General features: G+C 39.1%; 1 protein-coding gene across 2 annotated transcripts in view; it reads right to left on the minus strand.

Annotated features, from left to right (window-relative positions):
• Positions 1–931: 931 nt before the first annotated feature.
• slc39a11 (solute carrier family 39, member 11) overlaps positions 932–23,916 on the minus strand; it is a 147,650-nt gene continuing 124,665 nt past the window's right edge. For both annotated transcript variants that reach the window (XM_028029887.1, XM_028029886.1), the window contains exons 7-10: positions 5,459–5,528; positions 2,186–2,284; positions 1,947–2,105; positions 932–1,432 (exon numbers count right to left, since the gene is read on the minus strand). In XM_028029887.1, the coding sequence (XP_027885688.1) occupies positions 1,354–1,432; positions 1,947–2,105; positions 2,186–2,284; positions 5,459–5,528 (407 nt within the window). In that variant the 3' untranslated portion in view covers positions 932–1,353. The remainder of the gene's footprint in view (positions 1,433–1,946; positions 2,106–2,185; positions 2,285–5,458; positions 5,529–23,916) is intronic.

Raw genomic sequence — 23,916 nt, forward strand, 5'->3', positions numbered from 1 at the left:
CATGTTGCCAAAAATGATGCGTTTCATATTCAAATGCAATACTGACCCTCTCTATTAGTACATCTATAGGTCAGTCAAAGAAGAAATACAGAAAATGTTCAATTTGTTCAAAATTTTCTTAAAGGTAAGCTTTCATTAAAAGTAAAAGCACCAATAATTATAGAGTCAAACAAACAAAATACAGCGCCCTCTGGTAACGGGAAAGTAAAACTTAATCGTTTCTCCTTTATATTGTTATTACTGCCACTTGGAAGCTTTTTGTTTTGATAGATTTTCAGTGAATATCGCACGCTGCTATATATTAATCCCCAATAAAATAAACTACAAAACTGTTTTGTTAGCAGATTTTTAATATTTAACGAGTTGAATGAAGGCTTCTAAATGTACTTACAGGATTAAGATCCTGCCACTAGATGGTAGCATCTTCATCGAAGGAAACCTTAGAGTAGTCTAGATATCTTTAAACTTCACCCAAATTCTAAATTTTATTGCCTATTGTATTTTGAAGTAACGCTTCCCTTCCCACGTTGGCTCATGACACAATTTTTTTGTTTGTTTAAAGAAAAAACTAGAATTAGCTCTTCTATTATCTATTTTGTCTGATTACACCATTTTCCAAAAAATGAAATCAAATGTTACGACCTTATGATTACTTTGAGTAGCCCTTATTGCCAAATATTTCTTAACTCTTAATTATATTTGTTAACTAGTTTTACTTCTACAAGAGTAAAAATATGCTAAAGTAGCGCTACTCTTAAACACATTTCTTTTTTTTTTTTTTACCACCTTTGTTTAAAACGAATCCTGTTAAAGCAGGTGTGATTCCCCTGATCAACCAGGAGATGGCAGGAGACTTGCGCTGCCCTGCAAAAAGCCCCAGCAAAACCACCTGAGACATTTTACTCCATTGTGTTACAACAGAGGAGAGAGGCAAATTATAAATTAGATAATAAATTATAATATGTGAAGAATACAAGAAACACCAGATTCAGTACATTTAAGTTACTAGTATGATGTACCCTTATTAAATCCCATAATGCCATGTTCAACTGAAAAAAAAGACAAAAGAATAGTTTTTAAGCTGTCATATTAAATATATTTTTTTCTGAAAAAACATCAGCAAACAAAACCTTCACCAGCACTTGAATCACAAAACCTTCCAGTCTTATTCAACTGTAAGAATCTCATAGAAAACATATCAGTTCAAGTACAGCAATCATTGCATGTTAAAGTTTGCTCACAGTTCAACTTCAAGTAGTGGTAATTAGACTCAACTGGTTCCCTTCTTTAAAACTGAGGTCAGCTGTGCTTCTCTGAGCCTTGGTTTATTTCTTTTCGCTCGCCGTGGCGTCCTCAGCCCAGCCCCACATCTAGTGACATCATCACGACAAATCCCAGAATGGAGGTCCACGAAGCCAGTCTGCCGTTACCGCTGGCAGCACCAAGAGACAAGAGATAACAGCAGAGGACAGAGAGGTAAATGACTCATAAAAAAGTAGTACATTTCAGAAATCTAGAGATTAATCTAAAAAATTTCAAGAAAAAACAAGGAAATTTCTGAATTCCAAGTCAAAAATTTCAACTTCTGGAAACTTTTTGAGAAATGTCCATGTTTTCCTGGGAAATTTATGAGATTAATTCCAAGATTTCAGTTTTTTTCCTTGCAAATTTCAGAATTTTAGAGAACAGAAATTTCCTTGATTTTCCCAGAAAATTTTTCAGTTTGCTTTCTAGCAAATTTCTGACTTTTGATGCTCAGAAATTTCCTTGCTTTCTTTGAAAGATTTCTGAGATCAATCTCATAACTTTGGAGTTTTTTTCTTGCACACCAAGTTCTTTGGCGGAAATGTTCTCCTGTCGTTTTTTATCTACAACGGCCCTGATACGCTATTGTACATTAGCACTCCAGCCTTCTCTCCAAACGATGGCCATATTTTTCCACTAACCTGACTTGAGCCTCAGGAATGATGTCATCCACGACGACGTAGACCATCGCTCCGGCAGCAAACGCCAACGCGTACGGCAGCAGAGGTTCTGCGAGTACGACTGCGACGGCGCCCAGCAGGCCGGCGATGGGTTCTACCATTCCACTGAGCTGACCGTACCTGGTGGAGAAAGTGACGTCGTGATGGAGCATCTGCTGTAGGCCAGAACATTTACAGAGCGGATAAGAAGGTTTACCTACCAGAAGGCCGTCCAGGTTGAGACCCCGGAGCCCCTCAGAGGCAAGCTCACCGCCAAGCCTTCTGGGAAGTTCTGGATCCCGATCCCGATAGCTAGATTTCTGAAGGAGAGCAAACCACCAATAATCAAATAAATGTTGATTAAAAAAATATAATCAAGCGACATCCTGTCAAATGTCTTAATTTACTTTGGGAAAAAAGAGAGAAAAAAATGTGGAAAAAAAATAATAATTTGATTTCCAAGTAGGAGAATTTGGAGTTTCTCATGAAACAACCTCAAAATCCATTATGGCTACTTTGCAGGTAAAAAACTTGAATATAGCTGGAGTTAGAAAGATCGGCTTGTTACAGATTCCTGAAAAAGTATTCATACCTCATGAACTTTGTTGAACCAAATATTATATTACAATTTTATGTGATGAACCAACACAGTGGTGCAAAATAATAAAGCAGAAGGTAAATAATGCGTGACTAGACAAATCTAATTTTCAAATCATTGCATTCATAATTAGCTCCTTTATGCCGACACCTCTAATTGAAGTAATGCAACCATTTGCTCTCTGAAGTAAACTGCTTCTAGAAGAATGAATGAAGTTTGTTGTTAAAATGGGACAAACTGTGGAGAAGTTCAGGAGATGTGAATTCTTTTGCAAGACGCTGTAAATATTTTACACCAGCAGGTTGAGTTGCATCAGTTCACAACTTGACCAGGACTGGGTCCACTGTTTTCCTCTTCCTCTCTACTCAGAGTTCTTGAAATGTTCTCCCCTGCTCTCCTAGTTGAGATGTTTCTAAAGGGGCAAAGGTCAGCTTCCTTGAACAACTCACCGTTTCTGGTTGTTTCTAGCTCTGTGTCACAGTTAATTCATCTGTACTGACCTTATAAATAATTGATATCAAGATTTATTCTTAGTCCAACTAAAGTCAGCCCAAGGACCACCACTAGCTATACAGTTTGAGGAAAAACAGTTTCCAGTTAAACAGGATTTTGCTGTTAAAGCTGTTCTTATGTGTATCCTCATATTAGTAATGATGATATGGATTTTACTCTTCAGGAACAACAACATGATTTAATTTAGCGATTAAGTATTTAGCTGAATATTCAAACTGGGAGGATTCTAACAAAGTGCCTGCAGTTGCTTATTGAGCCACTCAGCAAATTATAAACAGGAAAACCGAAAGTATAAACAGTGGGATGTGAAGGTCAGTGTACCAAGAAACTTAGAACATCTAGGAACTTTAATTTTTAACGTTCTAACAACAATTTTCAATTTTCTGATCGGATGGGGAGGCTGCATGCAAAGGGAAATATCAGCCTTTTCTCATAGAGCTGCACAAAACATGGCAAACTATAAATCATTTACATGTCATATAGTCACACTTATCAAAGTGTTGCATTGCTAACACTGAGTCGGCTGCACATTTTTAATTGAGTCGTTTCTTTCTCAAAGGTAACAATGACAATAAAAATCTGATTCTGACTTCATGTTTCCAAACAGAATTTTTCTCCTTATATCATGCAGCCCTATTGCCCAACATTACTCAGTATACAATAAACATAAAGCCGGTTGTATGGAGATTAAAAACATTGTCTTTATATAGCCCCTATTCTGAAAACTTAGAGCAGGTCCTTTACTGCCTAGAACACATTCAATCTAGAAACTGGGCATCTGTCACAGAATTCTTGGTCGTAAATAGAAAAAAAAAAAAAGAAGAAAAGTGAGAGTGACTAAATTTGAGATCATTTTTTGTTTTTTCTCCAACACCTGCAGAGACCAAATGGTCCGGGACTTTTCATACACGCTCTAGATGTGGCTTTAAGCTGGGCTAAGTTAATAGTTGACACACTGAGCTGGGCACAAGGGGTCGCACACCAAGCGCACCGTTCCCACCATGCGGGTTGGCAAGACGAGTGCTGCTTGGTCGTGCACTTTTGAATTTTTGGAACTCGGCACGGATCGCACGTGCCACTTTTCACCCAAATTGGATTATCTGGAAGATGTTCTTGCAGAGCGGGTCGGTCCTCTTACACTGGCATTTATATAATCCCTCTATGAAGGCTTATGTTAAAATGTGGCACCAACGTACGCGGATCACGCGCGCTCAATGTCAACTTTCAAAAGAATGACTATAACTCAGCTTTTAAGAGCTTCAGAGGAAAACACTGAATAATAACACAAATTCAAAGCAAAAAGAGATCTGCAGTACCCACAGAATGTTAGCATACTGTGGGTAGCTATGCCCACTGAAATTACTCTAATTCTCTCCACTGCTTGCACTGAGTCACATTACATGGCCTCATTGGCCCGAAATAACTGCCCAAAGGGCTTAACATAATCTTAATCTCAAAGGACTGTGGTGAGACTGTGGACCTCTCACCTCTTTGTCCTTCTGCTTCTCTTTCCTGAGGCTCATTTTTCTTATCAACTGAACAAGTCAAAAGCAGCTAGTCTGCTTCTCTGGTGCGGTATCGCCAGATTGGAAAAGAACTTACTGTGATAAGATTTACAGATGCAGAAACCAACCACATCTACCACTCCTGGAGACGGACTTGTAGATCTGTCATTGCATCCATAACCAACTGATGGATTTTGATTGATGCTTCTCTCACAAACCTCTCCAGTCTTTGTAGAACAGCTGCATTTATACTGACAATAAATGACACACAACTCTAATATATGAACCAGTTCGATGTCTTCTGAGACCAAATGGTTGCTAAACTTGTTGGCAAAAATGGTCAAGTGGAAAGAATATAATAAAAAATTCTAATCTGATTTTGTCTAAATGCTCAACAGTGAAATCAGACAATATTTAATGAAGCAGGTCAGATTTTTTTTTTCTAGTACAGGGTTGTGTAAAACAGCAGAATTATGTAATCAGATTTTCTGAATAGTGGAAGGCGAAGCACCAGCTGGTTGCTGCCCCAAGATGAACAAATTTTCTATTTATACTGTAAGTGTATCTGCAGAACCACGTAGCTCTGCTGAGGAGCAGATTAAGCAGGTAATTCCACGATGTAACCACTAGATGGCAACAGCAGGCAAGCCCTTTCATCTTGAAGAAATGCATAAAACACGTTTATTTGAAGTTTATTTATACTAACAAATTTTAAAAGGTTAACATTAAAACATATTTATATGTAAATGGTCATTATGTTTTTGCTGTCACAAAAAAAATCTTCTAACATGATATGTTTGAAGCAAATACCCAAATTAAGGGATTCATTAATTAGGACTGCGTTTTTCACCTATTAAAAACCTTGATAGTCATCTTACCTGGCACTCTCAAAGGTAGCAGAAGGTGTTTTTCCTATGGCTCCAAAACCGACCCCTACAGCCAGGCCCTCTGCAGAGGCGGAAAAGAAATGGCAGACAATTGATTTTCATCAGTTTGTGTTCCACACTATAGGAAAGAGGAGGAGGAAAAAAGGTCAGCCTTAGAAACAGATAACTAAAGCAGCAAATGACTCAATATCACAGGTTACTACCTGTGATATTGAGTCATTTGCTGCATACAGAACAGAAGAATGAAAGAAAAAGAAAAAGATATCACAGGATTGTCATCTCACTGAACACAGTGAGGATTTCCACTGTGTATCTTTTTCTTCGCTTCCTACAGTCAGGTTTCCAGCCCTGATAAATCTGCAAAGGCAGCTCCGAAACATGTTTGTTGAACTACGTATGTATTAAGTGCTACAATCACTCCAGACTGCTCTGACTTACAGAGCTCAAAACATATTGTACTGTATGTACCCAAAGCTTCAATAACTTGGAACCATCTAAATTACTTTTAGTCCAGACAACCTCTGCCTCCACTTCTACGCTACCTGTACTGCTAACCGTCTAAACCACTACCTAAAAAACAAATTAGACAAAGTAACTGCAGACATTTAGCCAACATTCACCAGGCCTGTAATCCATTCATTCCTCCAGCCACTGGGGGGCACTGTTATAATGCAGGGTGTATAGCTGGAGTGGAGCAGTTTGCCTTTTACCACCCAAATCTTGATGAAAACTAAATATGGCATTACCAAATTCAGCGATGACTTGCTTGACATTCAGGTTATTCTTGGTAAGCTTGTGTATCCACCTTATTCCTGGGAGGTTTACTGGGGAAACGATTATGGGTCTTACTTCCGGCGCCGACCGGAAGGAGCTGTATTTCACTGTAATTTGTAGGGTTTTTTGCTAATCTATATTCATGATAGACGTTACATCTCTCTTTTCGGTTATAATGCAATATTTATTTAAACCTGTTCATGGACACACAGCCTGCTATCAGAGAGCTGCTCAGTACAGAGGATCATAATTGTGAGTTTAATCACGGGGAGCAACAGGAACGCGATCATTAAGTTTTGTAATGGAATGACTGTGAATTAGCGGCGCTGCTAGCAGCTCGTTTCTCTGAAGAACTGACAGTAACAAAGAGAAAAGCAGAGAAGCTGCTCAGAGATTTGACAGGTTTGTGCAGACAGTATAAAACACCAGAATTACATAACATTAACTTGGTGTGATGTGAATTTGATTTTTCGTTTGAATTTAAAAAAAAAAAGTTAATGATACGAGTATTTATTATTATGATTGGGCCAGCAAAATTTATTTATAAGACAAAATAAAATATCTGGGATTATTTAGTCCATCACAACCAGAACCTCGAGGTTCTCCGTTGCTGAGTGTTGCTGCAAATCAGTGGAGAAATAACCACAGCTGCTGCGCTCCAGACCGTAATACGCTAGCGCAACTTGAAGAAATGCGGCCATTTCTTCAAGTTGCCCTCCCTCCCTGCAATAGCTGTAGGTTGCGGTAAACCAATATACTCACATTTAAGCTTTGATAGCTGGTGTTCCCACATATTTTATAGCCTAAAAGCTCTGACGAAAGCCGGTTAGCAAGTTGCTAACATGTGAACAAATGAGGGTTCCAGTTAGAGGCTGAAGTCGCCCCATAAATCAGGCAAAGCCTCATGGGGGCTAGGAATAAGGTGGATAAAACTATTTGAGATCCAGAAATAGGGCTTCTGATGGTTTTTGGTTAATATTTTAAGGATCCTTCTGAAGGATTTCTACAGTTGTGACTGCTGTAACACAGTCACTGCTTCTCTTCTGTGTTCTGACCACCCTGTGCAGTGTCCCCCCACTGTCGCCCTGGTTATCTCATTGGTTATGCTTGTCACACAGGCTTTAAGCACTCTTCATTCAAACCGAAAGCGAAAAGGTCACGGCGAGCGATGTATCCGTGAGCGCGTTAGTGTGCTCGAGAAGCTCGGGAATGTGTTTGCGTGACCCGTGAAGACAGATCTACTGGCTGTTTTGCACTTCCCGCTGTCACGGCACCTCTCCACACTGATTACAGGCTGTCGGGGCTTGAGGACAGGTGTGGGCTGGTCAGCCGCTGAGAGCCTTCTGTAACACGAGGGTCATGACGCTGAAGCGAAAGTGGTGGGATTGTAGGTCCACAGTCACCCTTATACAACCCTGCATCTTTCCTGCAAGGATTGAGTGGGTATGGAGGCTGAATGAAATCTCGATCGATTGGGCGGATTTTATTTCGCTTTAATAAAACATCTACTTCTTACACATCATGCGGCTTAAGAAACTTTCCAGCAGTTTGTGTCTTCATTTGCAGCACCTCCAATGTGTTTTGTTTTTCAGCTCTTGCATCAAATGAATAGAAAATGAAAAACATGGACTATTCAACCACATGTGGTGCTGAGAGCTGCAGCTGCACCCTCGATGGTGTTTAATTAGTCCTGTAAGCTGTGCCCGGAGTAGCAAACTCCTCTCTGCAGTTACAGTAGGAGTAGATGCACCACAGTGCACAAGAGTGGGATCGTGAGAAGTTGTGAGTACTTGTGAGACCAACCATACTCAGGGGTGAGCCTAGATTATTTTTCTTAAGGGAGGTAGGCATGGGCACAAACTGTAGAAGGGTCACACATGAAAATTGAAATTTTATCCTAATGCATTGCCTTAGATTAGATTGAATAGTGAACAAAACTTTTTATTTACACAAAATGAATCTGTTTAGAATGTGAAAACTATGGAAATCCCTCTCCCCTGTGAATCTCTCCAGCTCTACCTGGGAGATCCCCAAGGAACATATTGTCCCTCTAGCAAGTTCTGAGTCTGTGCTGGACACTCCTCCCAGTGGACACTGAGATGCCCTGGAGACTTCCTAATCAGCTAAATAATGCTGTCCATCACAACAGAATAAGACATGCCTTTCTATCCATCTTGCTGGTATCTATTTATGCCATATACATAGGTATATTTACGGCATAATTATTAGGTACAATGGCACTGAAGTAATATTTAAAATGCAAATACAGATGGCTACCCTGTATTCAGAGAATACAGTGGATGATTAAGTCAGTGGGCAATGCAGATTTTCATTATAAACACCACAGGGTCTCTCAGTGGGCTAAAGTCTGGAACAGAGCCTAGGTACTCACCTGATGTTGCTATGGAAGGGGTAACCAGAGGTCATTGAGAAACATCCTGAAAGTCTTTCATTGGGAAAGGACTGACACTTTTCAGAGATTCTTGTCAGGTGGTTGGACGAACTGTCTATCACAACACAATACCAGTGGAACCAGTTACCCAGTCAAACTCTGGTTGCTTCTACCAGGGATGCTACAGAGCAATCAGGTCCATTCATTAATATTTATATAAACACTGAATTCCTAAATCTTAGGTGTTTTCACACCTCATAGTCTGATAGACTCTGTTCAATTGATCAAAATTGCAACCCTTGTTACATTTTCAGCTGTTGAGTTTCACTTTCACATTGTACTGTCAAACGATCCAACTAATTGAAAAACCTGTTCACCTCCTCGCCTGTGGCGGCATGGCAACAGGAACCACCAAAGGACACAAAAATCTCAGAAGACGACATGACCGCAACTTTCTTCTTCACAATATGTAAACAAAAATGGAGTGGCATCAGATTTTAGCAGTTTGAAGATATTTATTTTGTCTTTGGCAAAGAACCACAAGCTATTTCTCCCACTAGTGTTATACTCACACAATTGTTTTGGTTGTATTTACCCAGAATGCCCTGCGCTACAGTCCGCTTCCTGCTTTTGGAACGCTCTCCGCTCTGCTTGGCGTATGCATCCAGGAGCTGATATCACTCACCAACATACTGCGGGTGGTGTTAGACATTCTGTGTGTGGTCAAAGCTGTATTTTAACAGAAAAAGACTGACCAATTAAAGCTTATTTAAAGCATTTCTAAGGAGAGAGAATATCCTCTCTAAGCAGACCATCGTCTTCTCCAGCTTGAGTGGAAGCATCCGTTTTTCAAACTTCATTTCTGATGCCTCTCCCTCCTGCTCTTTTTGTAAGCACACTTGTCTTGCCTAAACTCCTGATTTTCTTCCCTTTTCTAAGCTACCTGACGCTTGCTGATAATAAGTTAATCAAGCACTAGTGGGTAAAATGGTGATGGTAAACGGGCTGAACTTACACAGCGCATTTTCTGTCACTGTGATCACTGAAAGTGCTTTAAGCTACAGTCACATTCACCCCAACTCTAAAACACGCACATGTGTATGACAATACACAGATCGGTAGGAACTTGGGGTTAAGTGCCTTTCCCAGCAGCCCATTGACATGTGACAGGAGAAAGATGAAATCGAATCAACGACCTTCCATTTCAAGACGACTACTCTACCCACTGATCCAGTCACCCCAGATACTTTATCACCCACGTGCATCATTGGTGTACTTGGTTTTTTAGAGCCTAAAGATGAGATCATTTTTATTTTGTCTTAACGTTTACAAGCTTAGAAGTGACAAATTAAATACGTTTTTCTCAATGTCTGGTAGTTGTTTTCTTATCAGAATGACCTGTCTGATTAAGAGTATTGTATGTTCTTCTACTTTCAATTAATCCTTTTTTTATGAATAGTCTGGTTTCATTGATGCAAAAATAAGAGACTATAAGGAAAAATGAAAATAAAGGAAGAGGTAACAGGAAGGATGGAAGGAAAGAAAGTGAGATGAAACAGCTGTAGGTCTGGAGGGCCGAGGAGACACTTCATCATAATGTAACATCTGTGATTACCTCTATCAGTGCTTTCTGCTTCCAATCAACTTCCATCCGGTTCACTGAAGGCAGACATCCGGAGTCTAAATTATCTGAATAAACAACCTTTGGTGTCTTTGGATTCCCTTAACTATCCATTTTCAATCTTAGATTGCTGTAATACTACTGAGTCAATAGAAACTATTGCGTACACAGTGTTCTACTGAGCCTGAACGCAACACAAGCTGCAACAGTTAGGACTGTGGATTGGCTTCAACATCCTGTTGGGTACGTTAGCAAATTCCTTAACAGATTAATTAGTTCTTTGATTTTTCTCTAACTTGAAAACTTTTGAGCTTTTTTTTTTGTCATGTTATATTATTCTCTCATCAAAAACAGATCTAGAATGTCGCTTTGATTCTTTCAAGCATGTTTGTGAAATCCTTAAATCTCCCATGGCAACCATATGGAGGTGTCTAAATGCTTGGTCTCACAAAGAACCGCCTACGTATCCAAAGGTCCACCATGAAGATTCACCCCCCAGCTGAGCTTCCACTTCACTGACTGCCTGTTCCCTGTGGCTTCCCCACTCAGACTAGTGGCAGCAGCAATTGGCAAACACCTGGTGGAAATGCAAGTCTGCTGGGTTTATCATACGAACTACTGCTTAGTCCAATGCTACTCAGAATGGTTGTAAATGACGTCTTGAGAACCAGTATTGTGATGATGTGGTGAAGGTGGAGTGTGAGAAACAGCAGGAGCTTCTTAAAGAGACAGAAGTCAATTTCAAGGCATCAAACTGAAAAGTCAAATTTTTTTAAATTTTTTTAATAAAGGTTTTGTTAGCTCTAGTGACCTTTATTTTACAGTTGTTAGACAGGAAGGTGGGTTATGAAAGAAGGGGAGGGCATTTGGCAAAGGTCGTCGGGCCGGGACTAGAACCCGCGACCGCTCGTTGAGGGTTGAGCTTTACCCCTGTGCAACTGCCGCGCTCAAAGTCACAGTTCTTTTGAAGTCATGTTTGACTTCATTTTTATAACAACTTGACTGTGCTATAAAATGGCACTGTCTGGCTGGAAAATACATTATACCCCCGTTAAAAAAACCCAAAAAGAAACTAAGATTCATTCCATTATCATAACTCTAATGAAATGTCTGGGAGTTATGAACACCCAAGAAGAATGGTTGAACAATTTCCTTATTTAGCTCAAGAGTCAGATTTCTGGACACATTTGTTATGGCCAAGCTCAACATTTTACTTCAAACACAGAGGATAGTACAAGTTTTCAGAATTTCTTTATCAAGAAAAACTTGAAACTTGTGGCCTAATTAAAAGAGCTACAACAGAATGGCTTAGCTCCAAGCATAATCATGTGTTACTATGACATGATTCAACCCAATTTAATCATAGAAAATCAGTTTCATATCCTTCATCTACCTTGCTCTAACCAAGAAATTATCAGGGTAAAGTTATAAAATGGATAATTTTGGACATGCACTCACTTTACTGGGGAGGAAGTTTTTTGAGTAAATTTGTGTTTCTAGATGTGAGCAGCAGTCAATCCCACCCATTTCCTTCTCCATGTTCTATGCTCTTTTAAGAGTCTTCTGGTACTGCCACTGACAGACTATTGTCACAGCAGCCACTCAATTCCATTCCACATTCTTTTAATCTCCACTCCTCACCCGCTGACACACTCCTTCCTCCACCGAGCCAAGCATCTCTACCTCCACTCTCTGCTCTTGTCTTCTGTTCAGCTCTGCGACTTTCATCTTTTCTTATAGTTCTTATCTCCATTGCCTGGAAATGACTAAAAGTAAGATTTTCTATGGATGATGTACAGTTGTGGTCAGAAGTTTACATATATTAATCGTGGAAATGAATATCAACAATTTTGTTTGTTCATCATTTTCCAGGGTGCAACTATATATAGTTGAAGTGATTTAGGACAGCAGCTTCAGCCTTTCGACGACTAGCCACATTAGCTGCTACAACACACAGTACAACCGAGCAGTTACATGTTACGAACAGCAAATAGCCATAAAGAGCTAATATATAAACAGATCATTTTCATTTCATCCGTCGTGTTTACTACTTTACTGATGCAGATACAGGAGTGTTGCTAACCTTTTTAAATTGTTGTAGTGCTAGCATAGCGCCCAAAATCACTTCCCTTTTCATCTGTCTGATTGCAAATTATTCCCAAACGTTTGTGTTTGCCTCGTTGGCTAAAGAGTATCTAAACTTTTTCCACATTATTATCCCGTTTGTGCCATTTTAAGCCATGCCAAAGGCCAAGGTCAGTCATCTAATTGTCAATGTTGACTTTAACGTTTAGATGGCTGAATCGAAGTCCTGTGTTAAACTTTGATGTCCAACAGACTTGAATCAAATGGCTGAATCACCTCCTCAGTAGGAAGCCAAGTTCTCCAGACTCCTGATAAAGACCTGATTATTTGACTCGAGTGTACTGAAGCAGAGAAAATCCTAAAAGTTGCAGGACACTGGCCCTCGAGGACTGGAGCTCAAGACCCTTGCCATAGGCTGACCATTACCAGGGCTTGTTTTTGTATCACCATGTTACAACCATCATGGTACCACTACCATGCTTGGCAACAAATATTGTGTCTTTAATTTGAAAGCCTTCATCTTGACTTCTCCAATCACACCAAATTGTGTGATCATTGCCATGCCTGACCTTAACATTTTTCTAGGCATTTGACTCATCTGTGTGCAACTATAAATCCCCGCATTGCTTGAAGTTCTGTTGTACACCCACTAGCTCTTCTTCTGCTGGCACCATAATAGTCCAATTCAAAACTGGCTTCAATGTGGACAGTGACCAAAATGTTCCAGTACTTTCCAGCTGGAGTAGCCCTGCACTTTACCAGAACATCGTAAAGTAATCATAGATGATTTGGGTCTTTTTTCAGAGCTTGGCATAAGGGTGGTAGATCAGATCAGTTGTCCTCATGTACAACTCTTTAAAGGGACACTCAGCTATTTAGATATGCACCCAAAAGTCTTTACCAGTTGTCTTACAGTTGTCCTTCAAGATCTTTACCAAATTTCATTGGTCTTTAATTTCTTATAACAAATCCTTTATGGTGATGGCACAGAGAAGCTAAAAAAATCTAAAATAATTAATGTATCAAGTGCTCAAACATGGTATAAGCTTAGAAAGGACCCTGTCGGCCCCAAAAAAGCTTTGATCAAACTCAAAACATTTGAAAACTGAAACAGTTATTTGACTCCAAAAGTGATCTTTTAGCTAATAAGGCCATTCAGTGAAAATATGTTCCATTTGCCTTATTTTGGTCAATCCAGCTGGTTGCCATGACCTTGATTTGGCCATCACCCTAACTGGGAACAAGCCTAAGGCTGGCCATGAATGTTGGGTACTGTCTCTGTAGTGCACCAACAGTGTTCACATCCACTTTGAAGATCAGATCCTGCTATTATGCAGCTGCTTTTTGTGGTGTTCAATGGCAGGCTTATGCCTTCAGGGCGACGACTTCTACTGCGCCGCAGACAGATGGGTGTTAACCTAATAAGAGAACTCATCATGCCCTGGTAAGATGCACTCGCTAAATGGTCAGTTTTTATTTCAGCACAAAATAACTCAACAAATTACTCCTCCACATCAGTTTTAATACTGACTGTAGCTTTCGGCGTAAAGTAGATGTAAGCTTTCATCACCTTGAAACAGCAAATGGGTTTATTACAGGGTACGGACCTCTGCTTGTGGATGATGTAAAATTATGATTACTTAGGGGAAGGAGCGCTTCAAAGAAGCCAGAGAGCTACCCAACACTGGAAATTTGGGAAGCAAAATTACACACTGTTAGCATAAAAGAACACATCTGCTTCTAAAAGACACTTAATGTCACTAACTAAATACAAAATCAATTTTAACAGTAATGGCACTAACATTTACAAGATATGCTAATGGTTAAATGGCTAAATAATAGCTCTATCACATTAAGTATCTGTCCTGCATTTCAATGGCCTACAAAGGTGCTCAGCATCAAGTTAAACCAGGCTGAAACATGTTTCAGAAATTATTACATCTTTTGCATAAGATTGGCAGTTCTGAGATGAACACATAGGCTGCAGATTTACATTATTACTATGACGTTGATACAAGTGTGACCCAAATGTCTTAGCAATAACCTAATAACCTTAATCTCATGTTATCTATGCAGGCAGTATGGATAAAGATTTACTCACCTCGGCAGGCTGAAGGCTTTATGTGACTTCAACAGATGGCTATATCCGTTGAAGCAATGCGACCTATTTTTCTTTTTTTTTTATTTCAAATTTCAGTATAGGAAACACATGGAACATTGAACTTCCATGCCAAAATGGACAGGAGAGGCGTAAAACAGGGTTTCTGCATGTTTCATCAAATCAACCAAATTTAGGACTTCTTCAGAACATTATGAATGACATATAAAACCTGTATCACGACAGCAATGTACAGAAGAAAATCCCATATCATATATAAGCACAGCCTCACAGTGCATGTGGCTCTCTACAGCCTCTTAACCCCCATAGTGCCAAGCTTTTTTGAACAGAACACAGGTGGCATTGTACGGGTTGGCAACAGAAGTTAGCCAGTGGTGAAAACAAACGTCATCTAGCCAATTGACAATAAATTAGCAAAATTAATTAGATGCTAAAAATCCAGCTAGCAAGCAAGGGTATATTAGCAGGTTATTTCTGGTAGCCTCAACTGCCTCAAGTCACAGAAAGCAATGACTTTTTACTATTTTCCTTTCAACATGGTGTTTGTTTTGCAACATGAAGCTACAGAAAAGCTGGAAAGGAAAGTCTTCTATGATAATTAAGTCTTTGACACTGATGGCTAGTGCACAGTATGCAGCAGTTGAAATTCCTGACTCAGTGTGTCTTGCTCAGTGGAAAGAAGTCTTTCACAGACAGATATACACCATTACTGGATTCACCAGTCAGTTCAATCGATGTTGTTGGGTTATTTAGATACTGGCTACAACTGTGATAATCTTGCCTCTGGCCTTCATTTCAAACTGCACACTGAAAATGACAGATCACCGCAGTCTAGGCTGAATATTAAATGATTTGAGTCAATCAATATCAATGTTGCTGGTAATGTCTGTTTTCTCAGAACCTGTCATCTTGTGTTAAGAAGCCGTCTTGAATCTTTTTTTTTTCTTTTTACCCCTCCAGGGGGTCTTTTCTGGGCTCTAGTGTCCCTTATATGATAGTAGGCTGACAGGAAACGGGGAAGGAGAGGGGGGAAGACATGCGGCAAATATCGTCGGGTCCGGGAGTCGAACCCGCGACGGCCGCGTCGAGGACTGAAGGCCTCCAAATATGGGTCGCGCTAACCCCTACGCCACCACGGCACGCCCAGCTGTCTTGAATCTTAAGGCCAATTCTAGGTTTAGACCTGTAGGGGTCGGTCACCTTCCAGGGTTCATGACTGAACCAATGGTTAAACAGAGGTTTAACTTATTTTTCAGGTTGTGGCGCCTGAAAAAACAACAGAATTGGCAACGCTGCATTCAAACAGGGTTCATGGGTAGAATATAGCTATAAACAGAGAAAAAAAATCCATATGTATTATGATTTATTAAAAAATCAATGTCATACTTGATGGTTTACCCACACCACCAAAGGTTTGGGCTGAAATGTCATCTTTTACGTCATATGAGAATATTTTTCTGTCTGCATCACTGATTGTCACCTTGGTAGATGGAAGTACAAGAAAAACCCTGACATTTCATTAAAAAAAAAAAAAAACAAAAGCTTCAGCTGCAGCTCAAATACATTTTAAGGCAACACATTAAGTTATTTTTTATAAGCACTAAATACTATGATTTTACAGTGCTTACAATAAAAAAACAAAAAAGAGAAGCAATAATTATTCCCTCTCATCCTTATATAAAATACAACATTGGCTATTATATTACAGTACTGTTACTCAAGGTTTCTTGCTCAGCCTGGTGCTTGTGCGCTCGGGCAGTCATTCATCCAGTACTTTACTTGGTGACAGTAAATTTGAAAATATCACTTGATAATTATGTGTTATTAAAAGGTTGGAAAAGTAATACCTGAACACCAACTATAAAGTCTTAGAAATGCGAACATTTCAAAAAGACTTTAAAAAATAAGCAATGCTTAGCCTGGTGGGGGCACAAGTAAGGTCTGGTGGCCCACCAGGCTTATATTACACTGGGAGAAACCCTGGTTACGGTAACATTTACTTTACTTGGATTTTGCTACATAGATTTAAGCAAAAATATAAGAAACATTCACTAAATGTTGTAGTCTTCCCATGCTTACTACAATTCAGTATCTGCTACTTTCAAGATTATAATGCTAATACATTGTGTTCTGCTCTTTGTGAGCCTTTTTCCAGAGTATTTTTATCTGACATCTATTGTGATGAAATGTCGAAATGAAAACAGAACTTTAAAACTGGACGATTGAACATTTAAAAGATTTGGAAATTAACTTTCAAATCCTTGGTGCAGGATAATGGTAAGTTATTTGACACACACAAAAAAATCACCAAGTCCTGAAGAAACTGTAAGTACTTTTTGATAAAAACGCTCTCAGCGGACCAGTTGTATACAGGTTTATAATTGCAGTTTGTTTACACCCACAGATTGAGCGCAGGGGCTGTTAAAGTCATCATAATCGCTTTGGCGGAGCAGTTTAATTCAGATGCTACCGAGGAATAAATGAAAACAATTTTGCACCTCATCAAAATTTAGCAACATTATTAGGGATAAATTTAGACAAGCCTGTCAAGTGATCAAATATTAAACACAACCCACCGCTGCCTGTCAATTTCATTAACTGCAGTGGTTTAATCCACATCAGATGCAGAGTATATTTTGAGATTACCTAAGAAAACCTCTGGCCATTTGACTCATGTTCTTACAGAAATGCAAGTAGTTATTAATTAATACAGTTAATGATGGCCTGTTTGAAGGTTACCGCTTTCCTTCATATTGATGCTACTCTATGCATCGTGTTTAAGCTTTAGTGAAATATAATCCATAAACCCTTCACTACAATGAAACTGACAGTAATTAGGAAGTCTCTTCAAAGGGCCGACTGACAAACAGGTCATCTTCAACCTGCAAAGTAAAATCTTTTCAGCAGGCACTCACACAGGCACCCCCTTTGGGTCTCATGCAAACAGGCCTCATTATGGCTGCATAAAAAGTCTCTTTGTACAGCAACATGTCTTGCATAATGAACGGAGTGACCGGCGTTTTCATCCTTTAATGAGTGTGCTTTTTGGTATCAGGTGCCGTAATGATATGCAATCAGGGTTCCACAAGCAGCATGACTCTCTAATAGGATTTTTAATCTAAGGTTAGTGGGCAGTGCATTCCTAAGGTACAGATAGAATATACCTGGTATTTATGGAACAAATGGAAATCAATTGAATTGATGCAACAAAAAAAGTAAAAAAAAAAGAGAGAGAAACTAGGCTTCCACAATCATTTTGTGATTTGATTCGAGTAAATGGCTAATTGCCCACAGACTCATGCCTCCTTCATGTGCTCTAGAATTTAGATTTGAATCAAGTAATCAGTGCAAATAATGTAATTTTCCCACTAATCAAGGAAAGCAAAAAGGAACAAAATAAAACAGGCCAACTGAAGTGTCAAGCAGTGCATAATTAATCCTATAAGGGGAAACAATTGTTTAACACTTTCCTGAATAACTTAAATAGGTGGCACAGTAAATGATCAGTGGTGGGAACTGCTAGCTAAAACGTTAGTTGCACTGGCATAAGTAAATGTAAAGAGAAGCAATAATTATAAACATGGTATTTAGCGGAAGCTAATGCTAAAGCGCTAACTTCAATTCAAATTATATCTGCCCTTGAAAGATTACAGTCCTCCATCTTTTTTTTTTTTAAGCAGGACATTAATACAAAGAAGCATCATAAAGTCTTGGTGCATTACGTTTCCTGCTGACCCAGCAGCAGGAAAGACTTCAGAGTCAGTTAATACTTCCATCATCACCACCAGGCACAGAAACATTTTGACACTTACAGCAAAATCTGTGACTTTTTCATTTGTGATCAAAAGAACTTGACACTTTATGACAGCTGACGCTTGAATAGTTAAGAGGAACTCGGTCTGCGCTGCTAGAAAAAAAAAGACTCACAAAATGAGGGCTTGAAATAAATGCACAACTGTAGGGTAGTGTTGGCTCTAGAGATGTTTAGGTAACAAGAAGTCTAATTAAAACCAAAGGATTTCTAACGTGGTTAGATTTGCATATATGTTTATTTACATTCCAGTGTTTGGTTCTTCTTGAAAAGCCCTTTTCATGTCGCAGACTACTCTAATATCCGGCAGTGCTTTTGTCTGAACTGTTGTCAGCCAAGAACTCAAAGCTGACAAAATACCACAAAACACTTCTGATTCTGATTTCAACAACAGCCTGGAAATAAGTTGCCAGAAAGAAAAGAAGAAAAAGTTGGATGAGCAGCTGTGATGTGGGGATGAGAAAACGATTTTCCATCAGCACTATGCGACCAAACGCATCCAGCTTTTTCACTGGCAGAAATTTGTTTTACTCAATTTCCTGTGTTTAGTTGAGACTATAATGACTGGCACAGTTACAAAGGGTTACATTTAATTATTGGCAATGTGGGGGGTCTTGATGCTCAATACTGATTTTCTTTTGTTGCTAAAAACTATTTTCTTTTTTGCATGGTTGTTCATTCTACTGAATTAAGATGCCAGTGTGAAGAGAGTTAAGAAATGTGGAAAATTCGCAAAGTTATTTGCTTTTAGTGTTTGTTACAATGACAAACTGGGCTTTAAAAGGCTCACATAGCCACACAGCCAAAACTCTACTGATGGGTGTTTATTGGGTCGGTGACCCTGGAGTTAATTGCTTCTCTTTGGCATCTTTTACTGCCAAACAGAGGCAGGTGCATTGGTTTTCAAAGTAAAAAGAACAAAGAAAAATGATCGAAATGGAAAGGTGGTCTAGCTTGTTAGAACTGACGGAGTGAAGTCTATCTTGTATTTATTGTTAGAAAAGGTCAGTTCTGGTTTTTTCACTTCTGTTTAGACTCAAAATAGAATAAACTAATGTGGTGGGGTGTTTTTGTTGTTAAATTAATGTTGTAGGTTCTATCTTTTCCTGTATCTCTTTTAGCCTCTTTTAATTGCTTTAGACACACTGCAGCTTACATAACTATGTATATGGGTGACTGCCGGCAGTCATAGATAAAGAGACTGAAACGGATTAAACTACCCTTTAGGGAGGGTACAGATTGCAGAGAAGAATAAAAAGCTAAACTTGCGCTACAGTCTTGGCCTCACTTGGTTCCATCCCTAAGGTCAGCTAAGTGTGGCGCCAGCGCTGGACGGAGAAATGTAACTCTGTATCTGTTCCATTTCTATGACATGTATGGCTTGGAACTTTTGATAATTTTTTGGCATTAAAGCCTGTTTTTATATATAACCAAATCTCATTACTTCTCAAGGTAATTTACACTGAGGGGTTCTGGTCGGGTCCTGAAACTGGCTAACGGACCGGGTGGAGCACAGAGACAAAAACAAATGAACTCCAACATTAACCCTCTTACTGTTGGGTGAATTCATTAAACTATAACTGTGCAAATAAACAGATGACTGTAAATTTCTTTGTAGCCATTTCTAATACTTGTTTTTGTTAAAGTTTGTGTACTTTGAGGCCTTTTGTTGAAAAGGCTCTCAGAGCAACTGGGGATAGGAGAGAACGCCAGACACACATGGTTCTGGTGACTCCTTAGGGCTGGATAACAAAACAATGTAAATTCAGGTTTTATTGCAAATAATATTAAGATATCATAAAAAACATAAATTCACAGAAATAAGAAAGTAGTGAAATTTAAGAGTTTTAATATAGCATGCTAACTAAGCTAACGAGATAATTCTTGAAAAAATATTTGGGGAAATATAAGAACGCCATTTTTTTGTTTGCCAAGACAGAGAGAAGTTTTTACTGCCTAAAAAAATCCCTAAGTGTAGGATATCTTAGTCCAGGTTTAACTAATTCATATGTATCAAGTAGTTTATGTTCTGTCAAGAAAACTGGTAGGGGGTTTGAGATCTATCCAGGTACACGCAGAAAAAGGTGCATGAAGGCCTGAAGGAAATAAAGCAATCTTGTGTTTTGATTTATAATGATTGAGTGTTTTGATAATGATTAAGTTGAACATGTATGAATACAATAGGTAAAATGACTGTATGTAAGTAATCACTGAATGATTCTGAAAGTGTACGAATCATGATCTGTAGTAACATGACAACAATGAAATGATTAAGGTTTGATGATTTATAATAAGTGAAAGAGGTGATTAATGCTTATGATTAATGCTTAATGGAAATCAGCACATAGTTTTTAATATTTGACTGTGTTTAAAAGTTAATCAGAGAAAAGCACATAGTTTTTAATGTTAAAAGGAAAAGGGGAAAAAGGAGAAGGGGAACTTGTGAGTTCCTGCTGTCGCAAGCAGTTCTGAACAGATGGCCAGACGCACAGGATGGGTGGGGCGGTGTGGTTGGCTAAGAACAACACGCTGAGGAAAGGACGGTACTTTCCATCCCAGCCAGCAGACAGGAGGGGCCGACGGGGGTTTCCGTGAAATCAGCAGATGTTCAGGAAACCACGTAAACTAACACTCCCCATACACATACATGGCAGAGAACTGTATATAAGCAGACGGAAAAGGAGAAGTTCTTGTTCTTTGTCTGCGGCACCGAAGTAGAGCTAACACGAAGAAGCAGATCGAGGAAACAACAGCAGACCACACCCTGGAGCCACGGGGAAAGCTGAAGCTTCGTGCCACCAAAGGGAGACAAGTTCCAATCGTCCAACCCGGGTTCCTGATTCGATCGTCGGTCTTACCTCAATCCAAACATTGCAACAGACTTGGAGAAAAGACAAAGGTCCCGGAGGGATAAAAGAGTTGGGTTTTCAAAAGCAATTGAGCCCTCTCCACTTTGCTTCTATTCTAAAGAGGAATTTTCCACACAGAGGACAAAGACTCAGACCAAGGTTTTCGGACGTTCCTGTTGCTAAAGATCCACCACCAACTGGGTATGAGTTGAACTTGCTTCCTAAAAAGCTATCTCAGAATCTGCGACATAGGTTAGGAAAGAGACAGGATGGTATGATTGTACATGTTGATTATATTACACTGCTCTTGAATTATATACAATTGATTATTGATTTGTATGTCACATATCCCTGCTTAAGCTTGCTTAATAAATTCATACTCTAAAATTCTAATGAGGTTGGTGGACATTGGAATTAATCGAGTCATTTATTCATTTTTCAGTTCTTTTAATAAGGGTAAAACTAATGTACATGGTTCTAGAAAAGAGGAGGCTTCATAATTTCCTTTGGCGAGAGTAAAATAACGACCCAAGGACTTACATCCGAGTCACTAAATTTAATCTAGCCGGTTCCAAGAGCAAGTTATATTTTAGAAAGCGAGCTACCGTTAACAGGAGTGGTTATTGGAATTATGCAGCTGTGAGGGCTACTCAGCTGACTGTTTCTTAACTGAAAAGGGTCGTAACTTCTGGATTGAAGGTAGTTAGAGCTAGACGAATCGCTTTCGACACCAGTTTGAATAGATTATCTCTTATAGATCTCATTTAGGGTAATACCCAGGTCTTAGAGATTTTCCGGACCTGTTAGACAGAGAACTGGTCAGTAGTCAGCCCCGGAGGGTTGTGATGAAGTGGGCGGGGCTAGCTATTGAAGGATAACGGACAGTTCATCTAGTGGAGGAGTGACTTTAATGCTAAAAATGCCTTGGAAATGGCTCAATTTTGTTTTAACAAATAGAAAAAAGGTTGCATGGATCTCAAATTAAGTTTGATAATTAAAAGTATTTTAGATTTAAATAAATTCTAATAAACTGCAGGTCAGACTAAAAGTAAAGTGAAATGGTCTATTAGCTTGATCCAAAGCATTAACCAGCTTTAGCACTGTAGGCAGCTAACAGTTAGCCTACCACAAAGACAGAGCTATGTCCACGTTGTCTTTTCTTGTAAATAACATAAATGCTGCTAGATAAGTGACAAAAAAAACCCAAATATCATCACCCCAAGTCCTTTTACTCACCAACTACTTCAAGACAAGTGGAAAATTACTAAGGAACTACTTCATTTCAAATTCAAAATAAGAGTCTGAAAGCTAAATACAAGGTATTGAGACTGAATCACTCACATTCATCTGCAGGGTCAATAATAACTTCTTGAATATTATAAATTATATAATACGTCACAACAATAATGGGACACCACTTTGCAGGAAAACCTTCTTACAACACAAAGAGGCTTAATTAAAAGGGATATAAAAGCACTAATATTTTGGTATTTGTTCTATAGAAAGCTAACGACAAACTACACACGTTTTGTAACGCTAATGAAACTTCTGGTATAATGCATCAGTATAGACGGCGTCAAAAAATTAAAGAACTTGTGGCTACAGCTTAAAACTTCCCTTTGGTGAAAACAGTAAACTTACAGACCTGTAACTTCTGTTGTCTCTCCTTTAATTTCTCGAGAGCACCCTGAGCCCTCCCATCAACCTCCTTGTCAGTCCGTCTCAGAAAACCCTCGGGTGCTCTCTGTCGAGCTCCTGTTCCATTTAGTTACGTTTAACCCTGTATGTTCCCAATAGCGCTTCCAGTCCAGCTTGCTTGTGCCTCTTACAGAAACAAGAGAGCAGACTTTCATCAGCCAAAGCAATTGGAACCGTTTTTCTACTACTAATACTGCCAAAGTTTTTCTTTTCTTATAAATCTCAAAGCATATTTCAGTTCCGAGTCTTTTGTATTTCTGTTTAGTACTAAAATGTACAGCAGTTGGCGGATAATAACCCATGCCTTTGTTACACTGCGATAGCACTTTATGGAATACTGGAACTGCAACTTCTGAGACTACACCAATCAGCAAACCACAATCTATTATCGTTAAAAGGCCTACTGCATTTTACACTTGAACTGAAAAAAAAAAGAGCAGATTTGACAATGGCTGCACATCTGTTCCCAAAGCCTTTTCTTCCTCTATAAAAATAGGGCTTATTTTTGACTTCATGTGCTACAATCCAGGTTTTTCATAAGATAAAGATAACGTTGAATGATGCATGAAAGATAACAGACAACTTTTGTTGTGAAGACCAACTTGCATGACCAACTACTGAGGAAGATGTCAACTGACTGAGCTGACCAAGTGAGAAAGCATGACATACAGCGTGCTTGAAAATGGAGGCTTGACTGCAGAGTCATTAGCCAACCACTAGCCAAGCGCAGAATAGGTTTTTGGCTTTTAAATGTCTCTATAATAACAGTAAAGGTTAGTCATCATTGCCTGTTTTAATAATTCAAACATCAAATACACTGTAATATACATCAACACGCACAGTACAAATTGTCTTAGCCGTAGCGCAGAAGCTAATATCTACAGACGTCTTTATCTCCAAATTTGGGGGCATAGCCAATCAGCACCCAGGAAAAATAATTGGCACTTCTGGATTGGCTGCTTTGCACATACCAGCCAATAGTGTATCCAGTAGCACTGAATTTGGTATTTCAGCTTCTCAAGCTGCGTTTCTGTTGAAAAAGTTTAGATGCGCGTTAGAAAATATCTGTGAATATTGAACTGCAAATAGGTGGGGGGTCC

The sequence above is a fragment of the Xiphophorus couchianus genome, chromosome 10 (assembly GCF_001444195.1).
Source record: "Xiphophorus couchianus chromosome 10, X_couchianus-1.0, whole genome shotgun sequence".
In the NCBI taxonomy this organism is placed as follows: Eukaryota; Metazoa; Chordata; class Actinopteri; order Cyprinodontiformes; family Poeciliidae; genus Xiphophorus; species Xiphophorus couchianus.